Source organism: Arvicanthis niloticus, chromosome 4 (assembly GCF_011762505.2).
Source record: "Arvicanthis niloticus isolate mArvNil1 chromosome 4, mArvNil1.pat.X, whole genome shotgun sequence".
Classification (NCBI taxonomy): domain Eukaryota; kingdom Metazoa; phylum Chordata; class Mammalia; order Rodentia; family Muridae; genus Arvicanthis; species Arvicanthis niloticus.
Window position 1 is genome coordinate 128,237,370 of NC_047661.1, and position 16,728 is coordinate 128,254,097.

Below are 16,728 nucleotides of genomic sequence, written 5' to 3' on the forward strand. Positions count from 1 at the left end.
CGTGGTGTGGATCTATGGGGGCGTGAAGAGAAGGATGCTGTGATGAGGGATGGGAGAGGGTAAGATGGTCTTCTCAGAAGTGCCCCGTGAACTCAGAGCCATCTCCTGCTGGGCCAGGGGAAAGCTGGATCCCTGCTGTGAGGAGAACTCATCCCTTTCCTTGTGGCTAGCAACCAGAGGCCGCCCCTTAGGCATGGCTATCCCATAGAGCTAGCTCTAAAGATGTTTAAGAGACAATGGCTTTTCCCTGGAGATATTATAATGAGAGACCTCAGAGCCCTAAACTGAGTAAACACAGAGGGGATTATGCTGTGGATTTTACACAGCAGTATTTATTTTAAGGGGAAAAAAATCAAAAATAGTATTACTGTATGGAAACTAGATAACATGTGCAACAAACTTCCCCTGAAAACAGTTTTTACTTTTTGTATGCGTATGTATGTATGTATGTATGTATGCATGCATGTATGTGTGAATGTATTCTGGTGTGTGTGTGTACATGCACATTTCTGCCTGTGAGCACCAGGAAGTCAGAGGCCAGCCTCAAGTGCCATTCTTTATGTACCATCACCTTTGTTTTTGAGACAGTCTTTCGGTGGCCTGGGATTAGCCAGTTAGGCTTGTTATCTGGCCAGAGAGTCCCCAGGGTATGCCTGCTTCTGCTTCCTTAGTGCTAGGACTATAGGAACATGTCATATGCCCAGCTTTCCCTCATGGCTCCTGCAGTCTTAACTCACATCTCACGGATGATTGGCACTTTGCCCACTGAGCCTCTCTCCCTAGGCTCCAATTCTTGCTCCTGAACAATTTCCAATGAATAAGTCAGCAGCTTTGGGCTCCCAGGGTGCTTTCCCTCTCCCGGTTCACTCACTTCTGAGCAGCATGCCCTGCGAAGAGCAGACTGCAGGGTTGGAAAAGGATTGCTTTGGCTACAGAGGAGCATCAGCGGTCAGAAACAAGGCAGGGAGAAGAGACCCCAGGGTGGGCTGGGATGCCTGTGGCTGTGAATGGGACTCCATCTATGGCTACGGCATTGGAAGCTGGAAGGGTGTGGTTGCCCAGGGTTTGGACTCTAGAGACTCAGCTTACTTTGCTGTATTCATGAATGAACAGCAGAGGAAGCTGCGACTCTGCACGGGAGGGGTTGCTATTTGCTGCATGCTGACAGCTAAGTCGGTGTGGTTGGCAGACACTGTCGTGCTCTCTCTCTACACGTGTGTTTTGTACTTGAGGCTGTTTCATTCCTGTGATCTGCAACACTGTGATATGTTAGTAAGAACGTTGGGTTCGGGTCTAAACTCTGCTGAGTGTTCTCTTACAAGGTGCAAGGCCTTCCACCCAACACCAAAGAGCTGTCTGTCGGATACTGGAGAGGTCGAGAGAAAACTGTGGACACACACTCATGTCCTCTTGAGTCAAGTCCTCGTGGAGTTTGGTGTCCATCTCAAGAGTGATACTGCTTAATACATACATTTTCAGATGAGTGCATTTTAGATGCATATTTCCAGGACTACGAAAACAAAAGCTCTGATGGAAATTGGGGCTGGAGAGTGAGCTCAGTTGGCCAGATAAGGAAGACAAACACATGGTGGGCAGAAGAAACACAGATGAGATGAGCATTCTGGAGGAACAACAGAGCCCTCTGAATGGTTGGAGCTCAGAGTTGGGATGTGGCTGGGCAGGTTACACTGAGGGACCTGGTAAGGAGATCACTGGACATCAACGACGGAAAGAGCCCATGGGTAGACAGCAAACCGAGAAGTGACATTTTCAGTCTGGAGATTTTACAGAGACCATTCTGTGTGGAACGGACACTGGCGATGTAAAGAAAAATGGCCACTCCTGGGGGTGGTTGGTTGCTCAGAAGTGACTTATCAGATTATTCTGTAAGCAGGAAATCCTTGCACAAATACACGTGTCATGTATCGTGTCTCATAGAGTATGAAGGCAGAGCTCTTGTTAGTCACATCTTTAGAAAAGCCACGCCTCTTATGGAGGGTTGCAGGAACGGGCTCAGACTGAAGGTTAGAACCCACAAACTGTCTCCACTGATTCCTGACCTGCAGGCTCCTGTCCAGTACCTTAGGATTCTGTCTGAGTGTCCTTCAGCGGGAGCTAGGTCTAAGCACACATTATCAAAGAATCTTCTGAGGCTCTTGTTCCCAACCTCAGTGACAACTCTAGCATTCAGCTCCGCACAAAGTGTGTGAAGGAGATTTGCTGGCTGAAATACAGGGGAAACATCCTAGGGCAGGTCTCGGAGAACAGTTCACCAGACATATTCATATCTTTCCTCCTCTTCATTGTTATCATTTTTTAAAAAAAGAATGTTAAGCTCAACAGTAAGCATAATAATAAGTATCCTTATTTTTTTCTCACTTAATTGAGTGGTTGCCATGGTAACTTGAGACCTGTGTATTCAGTGCCTTCAATGAATTGTGGATACACATTTTTTTTTTTTCGTCTGTCAGCATTCCCCCACCATGGGACCCAGAAATGGCAGCATTTCATTTTTCTAGGTAAGAAAATTATAACGTGGAGTGGGATGGGTTGGAAAAGTCATCAGGTTTAGCTCTGCAGCCAGCCTACACTGCAGGAGGCAGCACCATCCTTCCAGAAGCTTCCTTTCTTGGCAAAGAGCTTCTGGAAGCCATCTCCAGAACTGGTATCAGAGAGACAGAAGCCTGCAAAACACTGTAGTCCTGAATCTTTGTTTCCTCTCCTTTCTTCTGCCTCTGATCTGCCCCAGCATCTCTTTTTGCCCTAACTGTTATTTTGAACAAGAGGAATGGCCACCCAAAGTCATAAAGCAATCGATGTGATCAAAGCTTCTTGTTATTGGACTAATAGCTGAGCTCTGACCCTCATTCTGTTCTCAAAGAAAGAGAGCACTTATGGGGCTGCTTAGCTCATGGTCAGGAGGAGGCAGGGACAGAGTGTTGGCCACAGGTCTCCCCCTTGACACAAAGAGAAATGAGACAGTCCCTTCAGGGACAAGAACATTCATAACTTACCTGAAATGCTCTATTCATGCTAACCCATGCTTATGATCACCCCGTTAGAATATGGCTTCCATGAACCATGAAGAGAAGGATTTAGCAGACAGACTAAATAAACTAGCACAATCAGAGATGAGAAAAACAATTACGAAAACCTCCTTCTAGCAGAGATCAAATTCACTTTCCTTCATTATAACAGGTTCACACTACTGGTGAAAAAGTATCCTTTCAGCCCATCTCAGTAATATTTTCAACGAATGCAATTTTTAAACTTTAAACCCAAAGAATACTGTTGCTATTTTAATCAAACACAACTCCAAAGCAAACTTAGAAACTCCACCATCTTCCATGGTTTCTCCTAGCTATTTAAACAATGTGGTAAGGAAACTTGTTTATTACTGAAAGAGATTACAACTCAGTGTGTGAATAAAGAGGCAACAAAGTAGCAAGTGTATTGTGACTCCATTTCGCTCTTTTCTGTTGTACGTTCTCTTAGAGTTGTGAGTTTCTATGGCATTTTCATGCATGCTTCGTTCTTATTGCGTCCCTCGCCATCCCTTCCCCATGACCATCCCCTTCCCTACTCTTGGTCACATGAGTGCCTTTCTGCTTTCTTGTCACATGTCACCATGCTTGCCCCAACCTGTCCCTCAGATCTCTTCTTGATCTTCCTTCTAGCTTCATGACCTGCCTTTGACCTATAGACGTAAATACACAACTTAAAACCTAAGATCTACAACTGAGAAAACTATCCCGGATATATCTCTCTAACTCATTTTGTTGAGTACAATGCTTTCCAGGTCCACTGCTTTCTTGTACAAATGCCATTTTTCTTTATGGCTGAATACAATCCCATTGTGTACCATATTCATTTATCCATACACCTGTTGGTGGGCATCTATGCTGATTCCATGTTTGTCTATTGAGAATAATGTAGAAACAAACATGGATATGCAAGTATCTCTGAGTCTGTTGACTTACAGACCTTCATGTATCTGTATACCCATGGGTGGTACAGCTGCGTGACATATGAGCTCTGTTTTTAGCTCTTCTGAGGAAACTCAACATTCATTTCCATGGTGGCCACATGTTTACATGCTCACCAGCAGTGAGTGACTCCTCCTCCTCCTCCTCATCCTTCTTTTCCTCCTCCTCACCAGAAGCCGTTGTTATTTTCTTGATGGTAGACATTTTTGCTTGCATTATCCTCATGTATAAACATTTTGAAGGCTTTCCCAAGTATTTACTGACAATCTGTTTTCCTCTCTTGAGGATTGTCTATTTGGTTCATTAACATATTTATTTGAGTAGAAGATTGGTTTTTCTGTTGTTGGTTTTTAAATTTTTAATATATTCCAAATATTAGCTCTCTATCAATCTGATGTATGGTTAGCAAAAATGTTTCATCCATTCTTTAGCTATCTCTCCACTCTAGTCATTGTTTCTTTGTGCAGAAGTTTTTAAATTACAGGTAACCTCACTCATCAGTCCTGGTGTCCTTTGCTGTCAGAATTCTTTCCAGATTGGTTCTGCCTTCATCTCTGTCTTGACATATTCTTTCTATGTTTTCTCCATCCACTTTAAAGTTTCATATCTTACATGAAAACTTTTGAGCCCATCAAAGTATATTTTTGTGCATAATAAGAGAGCTGAGTTAACTTTACTCTTCTGAATGTGTATACAGTTTTCCCACCACTGTCTGCCAATGGAGCCACCTTTCACCACAATGTGTGTTTTTGACACTTTTGCCAAAGATTAGGCAGTTGTGGCTATGGGGGTTATTTTTTGAGTCCTTTACTTGATTCCAATGGTCTCCATGAATGTTTCCATGCCAGTACCATGGTGAGATGTTACCCACCCCAGGAAGAAGTAATAACCAAGCTGTGTTATAATTTCTATAGTTACTGTATAACACAGTCAAAATGCATCAAGCAATCTGCATTACCAACATCAAGTTGCATATGGATACGGACAACACAGGCATTTATAAGGGATGGAAAACGTAGCAAAACCCAACTCTTACATCTCATAGGAATACATTATTTAATAGCCAATAAATGGTCTCTGAATGGTTGTCTGCCGCATGCCAGATGTTTTAGGTGCCAGTGATAAAGAGATGAAGTCCCTGAACTCCTGGTTCTGGTTTCTAGAGACAATGGAAACAGGAGGACAGATGTGAAATTAATAAACACTGCACTCAGAACAGCAGAAGCCTCTGGGAGACCCGAGGGTGTGACCAGAGAGTGATGCACAGAGCCCTCTGTTATTTGAGTTTTGTTTGAGCACAGCAGTGTTGGTAGGGCAGTGGCGCTGCCAGATGCCTTCCAACTGTATATAGTTTTATTTCTTAACTCTGAAACTGGATAAACACTGTTTCCAGACTCATTCTTTGTAGCTCTTAGCTTCTCTGAAACACCTAATGAAAACTGATTTGTTTCCTGGTTTTGCTTCCACAGTTTTCTTTTGTTCCAATAAAAACATGTTTCCCTCCTACAGACAACAGTGAGGTTATATAGGAAGATTAATGACGGCATTGGGGCACAGGCTGTGTTTTAGAAAGCCCGTGTGCCTGGGGATGGTGGGATCCTTTCTCTGTACAGGTGTGGGCTGTGCTTAGCCTTGTCTGACTATATGTGGCTGGGGTGACAGAGCAGAATCTATAGTCCATCATAGAGCACAGACCTGGATCAGGTTTAACAAGGGCAACAAGGCTCTGGGACTCATCAGTGTGTCTCCTGCTCCCACTTGTTAGGCATATATCATATGGCAGGTTGTGTGCCAGGCGCCGGTGACACAAGGCAACACATGTTTTACACAGGCAAGCAAACATTATGAATCAAGGTGTCATGGGTCCCTGAAAAAGATAAACCAAGTACTGTTTTTTTTTTTTTCTTTTCTTTTCAGAAAGGGTTTTAGTTTGTAGCCCAATTGGGCCTGGAACTTACTCTGTAGACCAAGCTGGCTTTGAAATGACAGAGATCTGTCTGCCTCTCCCCACTAATGCTGGGATTAAAGATATGTACTGGTTACCCAAGCATGTTAGTAAAAGAAGGGCTTCCTCCAGAAGAAGCTTGGTCCTGATGGTGCACATCAGGGCTATCCAGGATGGAGGTGATGGGGCTATAGAAGCTTCTCTTTGATGGGAAGAGCCTGCCAAGTACAACTCTACTGTAGATGGCTGCAAATATCTTCATATGGCTGGAGCAGTCACAGGGATGAGTTTAGAGAGCAGTGGGGGGGTCAAATTCTGAGTCCTATAGTCCCATTGTTGCATCAAGAGATTCTGAGATTAGGGAAGAGCCAGGAGGGGTTTCCAGCAGTAGACTGCCATGACTGGGTTTGCTTTCATAGTATGTAATTTTAAGTGATGAGAAGATTGGAATGGAAAGACTAGTTAGCTGCCCCAGGCAGGTGGGCAGAGAAGAGGCTCAAACAGGAGCAGTGGGACTGGAGAGGAACAGAGCCATTCCTGCCTAAGAGACCTGATTACCTACCCAGCTGAACCAATATGGGTGGGAGAGACGGCAGAGAGACTAGCAAGGCACCTTTGCTTCTGCCTGGACAGCTGGGGAGGTGGTAATGTCATTCACAGAAATAGAGGAAACAGAAGGGAGAGCAGATTTTGTGGGGGAAGGTGGTTTGGGCATATTGAGTTAGAGATGCACATGGGAAATCCAAGCAGTGCCACTTGGTGGGTAGACACAGGCAACAGGAGCTCAGTGAGGAGGGCGGGGTGAAGCCAAACCATGGCCGCAGCTGAGCCTCTCAGAGGACAGTGTATGCAGCAAGTGTAATGGGGCCACAGACACCATGTGGGACACGGGTTTGAGTACTGGATCAATGGAGAGTTTGGCAAGGAAATGGAAACTGAGTGAGAGGAGAAGCAGCATAGGGAGAGGTCAGACTGAGGCTACAGTGTTAGGTTAAGACCAGGAGCTTTGCTGTCCAGACTGGGGGCTCACCAATTCCTCCCTGGACACACAATGCTCCTTTTACATCCCTAATTCTTTGCATCATCTGGGCTGAGCCTCTCACTATATGGACCATGGGGTGACCCCATAGGGTTATGGTTAGGGTTATGGTTATGGTTAGGGTTAAGGTTAGGGTTAGGGTTAGGAGTTAGAGGTTAAGGTTAGGGTTAGTGTTAGGGGTTAAGGTTAATGTTAGGATTAGGGTTAGAGTTAGGGTTAGGGTTAGGGTTAGGGTTTAGGTTAGGATTAGGTTTACGATTAGGCTTAGACGCTAGTGTTATGATTGGGGTAGGGGTTAGGGGTTAGGGGTTAGGGTTAGTGTTAGGGGTTAGGGGTTAGGGGTTAGGGGTTAGGGGTTAGGGGTTAGGGATTAAGTGTGAAGTTTTTGGGTCATGGTCTCTATTCAACCAAACATGGTATGAAGTCATAGTCATTTAAGACCAGTTGCTCCTCAAGACCAGGCTCTGTACCCCTTAATCTCCAGTCCTAGATTTCTCTAGAAGTCACCCATCATAGGCCCTATTGGAATCAGTCACCTGGACTTTGGTTTAGTATACAATCACAGTCTAGCATGTCTCCTGCCCTAGCTCTGGACCAGTCTTCTGGATTTGAGCTCTCGTCCAACTTCTTGAGTTCCTAGATTTGTCTCTTGTTGCCTGCCTAATTTCTTGGTGCTTCAGTTTCCACAACAGCAAAAGAAGGCATAGAAAGAAAAAATCACATCTCTCTCCTGTACTTTCCTGAGTATGAAATCACCTAAAAGAAGTGAAGGAGTGAGCACTCTGGAAATGGTAGACACTAACATGAGGTGAATATCAAGCGTCAAGTGTGGTTCATAGCAGCCATCAACAAAACATGCCTGCTGCTCAGATCTGTCTGTCTGCCTCCCAACTTAAAACAGTCTTACTATTTTTATTCTTGTTTTTTTGTTGTTGTTGTTAAGAATGGTACATATTTTATTTCAGTTAAAAGACAAGTCACATTTTGTCTTTCCTCAGATCCTTGAGCCACAGCAATGAAAGCATGGGTCAAACACAACTCCCCTCTCTACCCTCGTTTGACTCAGTTGGCTTACATTTTTAAAAGGGTTAAAACTACGTGGAGGTCAGGTTTCACTCCCCACAAGTGTTGCCATATTGGCTCTCTGTTATACTCATTTACTTTTATATTGTTATGACTTGTTCTCTGAGTCACTGCAGTAAAGACCAGATGGCTTGCAAGGTCTAAGACATTTGTTACCTGGTTCTTAAAAAAGACAATTTGGTGAAATTTACAGTGTCAAATGCACCAAGGTCAAGAATAATAGTTAAAACACGTCAGCTGGAACCGGCAGTAGGTTTCAGGAACGTTGATCTTAGTTCCTTTAGAGTGGAGAAGCAGATGTTGGTGTCTGGAACATCAAAGTTTGATTTCTGACTCTAACCTGTCAGCTGTGTGGCCCTGGGGAGTCTCTCACCTCCATTTTCCTCAGCTGTACCTAGGGGCTGAGCAGCTATCTAGTAAGGGTTAGCAACAACACATCATAAATCACTGGGCACGGCACCTGCTTCATCGTGTGCTCCAGACAGCAAGCCCAGGTGCATTGCTTAATCTGTTGCCACCACATTTCTATCCCTTGTCAATTTGAAGGTCTGGCTTTTATCTCTTGTACGTTGACACCTGGTGTTGTGTGTCACCTCTTTGCTGAGGTCGGCCACTTAGCTGGGCCTTCTATCTGATGCTTGGCTCAGCCCACTCCCTGTATCTTGAGCTCACTTACCCCTGCTTGGTTTTTCCTTTGCTTATCACATCTGACAACCTAGAGAATTTACTAACACAGGCTTAGAGTTTACTGTGTGCCTTCCTTGCTAGGATGCAAGCTTCTGAGATAAGCCTCCTCATCTGCTTAATGAGTCTATATTACAAATACCTAAACAGAACCTAGAATGTGCAACTCAAAATTTGTCCAATGGCTACATGAAGAAAGACTAGTAGAGACAGTTTTTTAGATTCTTTATTGGACTGTTTTCTTTCAGTCGGAGTATTTGTCTTTTTCACATCTATACAATTCTCAGTCACTCTCTGTTCAAAGCTCTGCTTCTGCTCCATCTTCATTTTTTCTTCTAAAATGCTTATAATATATATGTTGGTTCATTCTGTCCTCGGTGTCTACTGAGTTCTTCCTCATACTAGACAACTGCTGAGGTTTCTGCTTTATTTTAAGGCAATTTCATCTTCTTTATCATCCTTTTTAAGTTATATTCAGGCAACTTTTCAAACCATTAATGGAATTTTTATTTCAATAACAATTATATTTTTGACACAAGTGTCTTAGTTACTTTTCCTGGTGCTGCAACAATATCCAACAAAAGCAACTCAAGGAAGGAGGGAAGGAAGGAAGGAGGGAAGGAAGGAGGGAGGGAGAGAGGGAGGGAGGGAGGAAGGAAGGAAGGAAGGAGGGAAGGAAGGAAGGAAGGAGGAAAGGAAGGAGGGAAGGAGGGAGGGAAGGAAGGAGGGAAGGAAGGAAGGAGGGAAGGAAGGAGGGAGGGAGGGAGGGAGGAAGGAAGGAAGGTTGGTTTTATCTTGGCTCACAGTTCAAGGGTCCACAGTCCACTGCCCATCAGAGCATGGGAGTCCAGGTGATGGAAAGCTGACCACATTGCATTTACAGTCACAATGTGGAGAGAAGGCCATGGAGGTCTGTGTTCAGATAGCTTCCCCCATTTTATGTAGTCTAGGGCCCAAGACTGGGGAATGGTGCCATCCTTCTTTATGTGGGTCTTAACCAAGAATATCCCTCACAGGCACACACAGGGTCTAGCACAGTCTCTCACATATGTGCCTGGAGGCTTGTCTCCTAAATAGTTCTAGATGCTGTCAAGTTGACAATCAATTATGCCACCTGCCATATTCATCTATTTCTTTTTTTCTTTCTCTTTCCACTCTTTCTGATAGTTGTTTCATGGTTCCACTTTATTTCTTTATGTCTTCCCTTTGTTTCTTTGAACATTTAAAATATTCCTATGTAAGACTTCAGTGTTTACCATTATCACTAGCTCTTGGGGGTGGGAAGCCACTTGTTATTGGCTTTCTTGCCATGGTTCATTTGTTTGTATGATCTATACATTTTAGATGCACGGGCTTTAAGGGTGAGCAAATGATAAGTTTCCAACTCTACCCCCTGGCTTGTCTTTCCAGGGTAGGGTGGGAGGTAATACACTGTGATTCTTAGAAAATGTGTGCTACACTTAGACATCTGTATCATCCTCTCCAAGGCCCAGGGAACATGATGGAAGACAGAGCAAGAGGAGGGGGTGCTGTAGAGAACTCTTCCACTCATGACATGGCCATGGTACTCCTAGACTCATCGGCTGTGGTTACTTGTGAAGACTGGATGGGTCAACAGCCTGTCATGGAGTAGGAGAAAGTTCACGAGGCCCCACTCCTTCCTGAGGATGTATGGACAGTTAATAATTGCTGGAGGCAAGCCACTTTCTTCACTTCTGTAAGTGGCAAGTGCAAATGCTATTGTAAATGTCCCCAACCCTTACGTGAGCAACCATAATCGCACTCATTGTGTCATCAAAATAAAACAACAAAGCATGAAAATAAAAGCAGGCTAACACGTTGTGTAATCAACAGACATGGGGGAGGTCGAGAGAGGGTAAGGATGGGGTAGGTACCACCAAAATTCATTATGTACATGTATAGAAATAACATAGCGAAAGCTAGTAATATGTATAATTAGCATATGCTAATTAAAAATACTGTGCACAAGAAAGTGCATCCTATGTTCCAACCCCTCTCTGACTCCTATTAGTGTGACCATGGGCCAATGACTCTTTCTATCTGTGAAGAAGAAACCATAATCCTACCTGTGGAGATGCTGTGGAGAGTTAGCCCAACAGTCGGCACAGAACCAGTGGCTTAGTTTTCCATGTAGTACACACTTAATAGCTGTTACCAGGTTCTATAAATGCATGGTGACCATCCTGTGTTATACACTTGCCAATAATTTCATGGTTTGTCATGGAAGGAACTTTATTTATGAACACACGCACACACACACACACACACACACACACACACACACACACACACACAGTACACAGCCAGTCGTGTGTGGATTTTGATTTTGGTCAGACACATTAGTTTCAGTTGTGATATAAAATAGAAATGGGGGCAGAAGTCATCATGAGAACACTCTTGGCTCTCCATCACTTCTGAGAAGCAGTGACAAGAGTAGGCACAGAGTCTTAGATGTTATCTTTAAGGAAAAAAAAAAAAAGACCTGAAGCCTAATTAGGGAGTTAGATCACTTGCCAGCTATTTTGGATCGTTACAATACAGCAGCAGAGAAAGCTCTTGCTGAGAGGAAAATGACCCAGATAAATTTCTTCAGTTTTTTTTTTTTTTTTTTTTTTTTCCAAAAGGGAACATACGTCGTCTGCTCATTGGCCATGCTTTCCTTGGGCACCACTCCCTGCAGAGTTAGATACAGAACAGCTACAGATCTCTGAACCCGTGGCCAGTGCTCAGCTGTGTTCTTCATTTATTACTCGAAAGGCAGGACATATTCGTTACTTTCCCCATTGCTCTGACAATGTCAAGACAAGCAGCCAAACAGAGGAGAGGTTTATTTTGGCCCAGGGTTTGGGATCTCTCACAGGCAGGTAGGCACAGGAGAAGAAGTGCTCTGGGGTCTGTGGTGACAGGAGCATTGGGCAGTTCCGTTGGATCTTGGTGAATTTGTGGGGAGGAGAGCAGGGGTTGCTGTCCAGTGACTTCCTCTTTCTTCTCTTTTTATTCAGGCTGTGATGGCAGACCATGGAATAGTGTTTCCTTTACTCCGATCTCCCTGTCCTAGATCCCTTTGCCCAAAGGTATGGCTCACTCCTGCCTTCTGCACTTACAGTCCACTCAAGTAGACAAAATTAGCCACCACAGTGCATAGGCAAAGAGAGGAAGTTATCTGCATCTGAAGGAATTCCCATCCTAAGGCCCTTTCTTTACAACTGCTTTGGGTCTATGGCTGAGGGAAGGTGAAGACAGGAAGTGCAGCTGAAGCCTGTGGGGGACCATGCCTAACACGAAACCCATTATCAGTGATCTGTCAAGATCCCACCAAGTGAAAACTTTAGTGTTTGTATTCATAAAACACCAAGACTAGAATGAAAAACATTTAAACAGGAAATACCTTTGGTTTAGTTACCTGGTTATCATAATCTGATCCTGTGTCAATAACCTCTCCAGCATCAAACATCACAGAAGGGTCAAGGTCACTTGAATCTACGGATAAGAAAGACACGGTTAGAGATGGAGACTGTCTGTCTGTTTCTACAGCACATTTATGCATCCCTCCATCTGCCGCACTCTGTGTCTGGGCTTGTGGTAGAGGACGCAGACACTCTGGACCTGGTCCCAGCCCTCAGAAGAACAAGCTCCCAAGGAGGCTAATTTGTCAACAGCAAAATTCGGAAACCAGAAAGCATGGGGTTCTAAAGCCATCTGTCTGTGAGGATGACAGTGGGACTGAGATTCTCCACAAGAAACTGAGTCGGGAATTTGAACTAGGAGAACGAACATGGGTGTTTAAGAGGAATGACTTCAGGATTTTCTAGAGTAACCGGAATACAAGGAGCTCCATGAACTGAGTGGAGGGAGAACAAGGAACTTTTAGAACAAGAAGAACGGACTTTTGCCTCAAGCCTGTGGGTCACCTTAATCTCTGGTCTGGTTTCACTTTATTTGTTGTGAGACAAATCCCTTGACAAAAGGAAAAGACTCACTTGGCGTTCAACCCCAGGTTTCGCTTCACAACTGAGAAGAAAGGCAGAAACACAAGCAGCTGGGCATTCACACCCATAGCCAAGAGCAGGGAGATTAGCAGAGCCTGGTCCACTGGCTACGCACACACTTTCTCTATCCCACACAGCCTAGGGCCCAGCCCAGGAAGTGGTGTTGCTCATATTCAGGGTAGGTGTCCCACTTCAGTGGACAACCATGCCAATCCGTGCTGACGTACCCTCAGGCCAGCCAGCCACATTGAGACAATACTTCAGTTGAGTCTCTTCCTTGATGAGTCTAGATTGTGTCAAGTTGACAGTTGAAACATCACTTTTGGGGAGGTAGACCCCCCTTTTTAGTTCAGGCTGACTTTGAACTTACGAAGCTCAATGGGATTGAGGTGTGTGGCACTATGAGTGACTGTTCCACTCTGATCATTGTTAACCCTACTTTGCCAATCTGAGAAAGTACTCGCCATTAGATTCCCCAAAGGTGAGAAAAAGCAGGTTTACTAACAGGGAGACTGTCTCTTTTTTGTGGTATAGGCTGCACTGAATCACTTGCCATTAATCCCCAAGGCTCGGACTTAAACCATTAATTTCCACCATGGTGTTCTCGCAGCACGGTTGACTTGGTGCCCTCGATAAACAACTCTTACCTGTGGGAAACATGCCACTACCTAAGTACACACACCTCTCTGCTCAGAAAGTGCTGCCCATAAAGGGTGTATGCATTCTGTGAAATAACAAACCACCTCACATCTCACCAGAACTGGGCCTTGACATAGAATCTGAACTGGAGAATGTTTAATAAAGGTAGATTTTCAAAAGACAGTAGACACTGCACACACTTCATAGGAACAGTGCAACATCCGAAGTGTGGCTTCTCGTTCCTTCTAGGACTAGAGTTAAGGTGTCTTCTCACCCAGGGTTTCTACCGTCTTCCCTACTTTCTTTCTTCCTTCTTCTCCCTTCCTTCACCCCCCTTTTAAGGGGCATAGACCACACTTTTTTTTTTCAGGCTGGCTTTGAACTTGTGAAGCTGCAGCCTCAAGCTTTAATGGAATTGAGGTGTGTGCCACTATAGGTGAGTGTTCTGCTCTGCTCCTTGCTAACCCTACTTTGCCAAACTGGGAAAGTGCTCGCCGTTAGACCATCGCTTGAAGTTTTATCTTCCTTTCTATTTTTCTGGGATGGAGTTTGACTGTCCCAGGATGATTTGAGACTTGTCACTGTGTGATAGGAATGACAGAACCCAGAGCTTCCATTTCTCCTCTTTCTCCCACACACGGCTGACAACACACTCCAAGCAGGACAACCCAGACTACCTTTCAGTGCAGTGCACTGTTTGGGTGAGAACCTGAGGGTGTGGCTGTCCATTCAGCATTCTGAGACAAGGAGGGACAATAAATGAATCCCAGTGAAGCACACTGCAGGGGCTATAAAACATCAGGAATGGAGTAACAGGGTCTAGTTCAAGCCAGGACAATCACGTTTCCTTTCTGGGTGGCTTTTGTGGACAGCAGTGTTAAGGATAACATGAATGTATTCAGCTTTCATTAGTCTCCAGTGTAGATGCTGTCCATTTGACTCGTCAAGTGGAGAAAGGTGTGTTGGTGGAAGTGTTTTCCTAGTCTCTGACTTGCTTCTGAGTGAGTCCTACAGGGTCCACAGGAGTGGAACACAAAGTCTCCCTGAACACACAGCAGCGAGGAGTCCCTTGTCCTACTTAGTTTGTTGAATTAGAGACCATTCTTCCAATTGTTTTCAGAAAGTACAATCTGAAGGGCCCTTAAACAACCCAGTGAGTAGGAGCCTCGTGTTAGCTCTTGAGACAGCAGCAAATTCATTAGAAAATACTTTTGGTAATATCAGAATGAAAAGACTTTTGATTAAAATGAATTTCTTGCTTAGGAGAAAGAGGAGATCAATTATCCTTTCTAATCAAGGGCTTTGACAGAAATCTTACTGTATCACTAAGGGATGGCATTGCTTGACACACTGTTGCCATGGCAACTGTAGTATTAATACATCTCAGATGAGAGACAAAGTGTATCATTATCAGCTCAGATAATGATTGAACGGCTTGTATTTTTAAAAACACTGGTGCTCAATTTGCTAGAAATAAGGACTTTACTAACAGCCTAAGGATCAGCAAACGAACTGGGGAGACAGTCACAGGCGATGCTCCCAGTCAGACTACCTTTCCATCAACACACGGGCCCATGAAACAGCAGACAAAATGGCCACAGAACTCAGACATTTGATAAAAGTGGTCACATGGCTTTCATCTCCCCGTCTTTTGAGATTTTCAGTTTATCTTCAGAGTTAAAGACATCCTTTTCTTAGGTAACAAAGAAAGGTCTAAGCTGAGATGTATTAGGGTTAAGAGCTTAGGAAAGAAGGAGAAAAATGACCGTAGAGCTATGAGGTGAGATGGGTGTAGCCACCGGAGAAGGAGGATGCTCTCTCTGGGCAGAGCAAGACAAAGCTGTGCAGATTAGAGGGGCCTGAGGACTATAACCTACTATAGTTGCACAAAGTATGGGGCAGGCTAGATTTCTTTCTACTATGGAGACATAGGATCTGTGTCACATCACAGTGACTGAGTATTTATGTATATACTATGACAAGAAAAGCATCAGCAAATACACAGGGACAGATATTTAGCCTTTCCCTTCTATTTATTTTTTTTTTTAATCTTTATTTTCGAGTAAGAAAGAAGGAGGCTAAGGATGGGGCCGCTGTGTCAGAGTTTCAGCCACTGGTGAAAGTCCTGGCTCATCTGGGAGTTGATCGTGATGTTCTGATGCCAAGGGACGTGGAGACTTACCCGTCGGAGCCTCTTTGTTTGGAAACAACTTGTTGTCGACAGCCATGCTGATGTCATGGAACACTGCATCTTCATCTCGGTCAGCATCAAACTGGGGAAAACCGAGACAGACAAGTTTGCAACATGAGACACATAATCGAGTTGAGTTGGAAAACGAGCATGCACCGTTCAGTTGTGTCTGTGAGGAGGTGGGAGTTACAGCAGCTACACGATCTTTAACTGGATCTTTAGAGAGCCTTTTAATTCAGATCTCTGGCCACACTGGGAAGAACAGTAGAAAGAAAATGTTCAGTCACCGTGGCTAAGAAAAGTGGGCAGCCTTTTCTCAATATATAAAGCAAGGTCTGAAAAGATAATTAAAATTTACTTATGGCTTTCTGATTTAGTTTGTCTAATAAAAATAAAAATATAAAGTTATAAACAACAGTGGTAAAGATTTTTCTATTATCTATCTATCTATCTATCTATCTATCTATCTATCTATCTATCATTTATTTGTCATCTATCATCTACCTATCTACTTATCAATCTATCATCTGTCTGTCTATCCATCCATCATATCTATCTATCTATCTATCTATCTATCTATCTATCTATCTATCTATTTATCTATCTATCCATCCATTCATCTATCTATCCACATACTCATCTATCTATCTATCTATCTATCTATCACCCATCATCTATCTATCATTTATTTGTTGTATGTATGTTGTATGTTAGTATGGAGAAGTATATACAGGTGTGCATCCATATGTGTGTGCATGCATGTGTAGGCTGTAAATTGATGTTTGGTGTCTAGGATTTCTTTGAAAATTTTACTATATGTGTGTGTGTGTGTCTGTGTATGTGTGTTCATGTGTCTGACATATTCATCTGTGTAGAAGTCAGGGGACAGCCTCAGATGTGCATGCACCCTCATCTTCTACCTTGTTTGAGACATGCTTTTATGTCTGTTCTGGCATACACCAATCTAACTGTCTCGTGAGCTTTCAGTTATTCTCCAGTCTCAAGCTCCCTCTCACTGAAGTGCTGGATTGCAGAAGCACACAACTGTGTCTGGCTTTATGTGGGTTCTGGAGATTCAAACTCAAGTTCTCATGCTTGTGAAGCAAATGTTTTCCCCACTAAGCCAGCTCTTGTCTTCCTCAGAGGATCAC

General features: G+C 43.8%; 1 protein-coding gene across 4 annotated transcripts in view; it reads right to left on the reverse strand.

Annotated features, from left to right (window-relative positions):
* Nucleotides 1-16,728, reverse strand: part of Ak5 (adenylate kinase 5) — a 181,841-nt gene that overhangs the window by 49,980 nt on the left and 115,133 nt on the right. For 3 of the 4 annotated variants that reach the window (XM_034501205.1, XM_076933423.1, XM_076933426.1), the window contains exons 7-8: nucleotides 15,569-15,659; nucleotides 12,162-12,238 (exon numbers count right to left, since the gene is read on the reverse strand). In XM_034501205.1, coding sequence (XP_034357096.1) covers nucleotides 12,162-12,238; nucleotides 15,569-15,659 — 168 coding nt within the window. Of the gene's footprint in view, nucleotides 1-11,621; nucleotides 11,762-12,161; nucleotides 12,239-15,568; nucleotides 15,660-16,728 lie in introns of those variants that run through there. The other variant, XM_076933425.1, reaches the window with a different exon arrangement.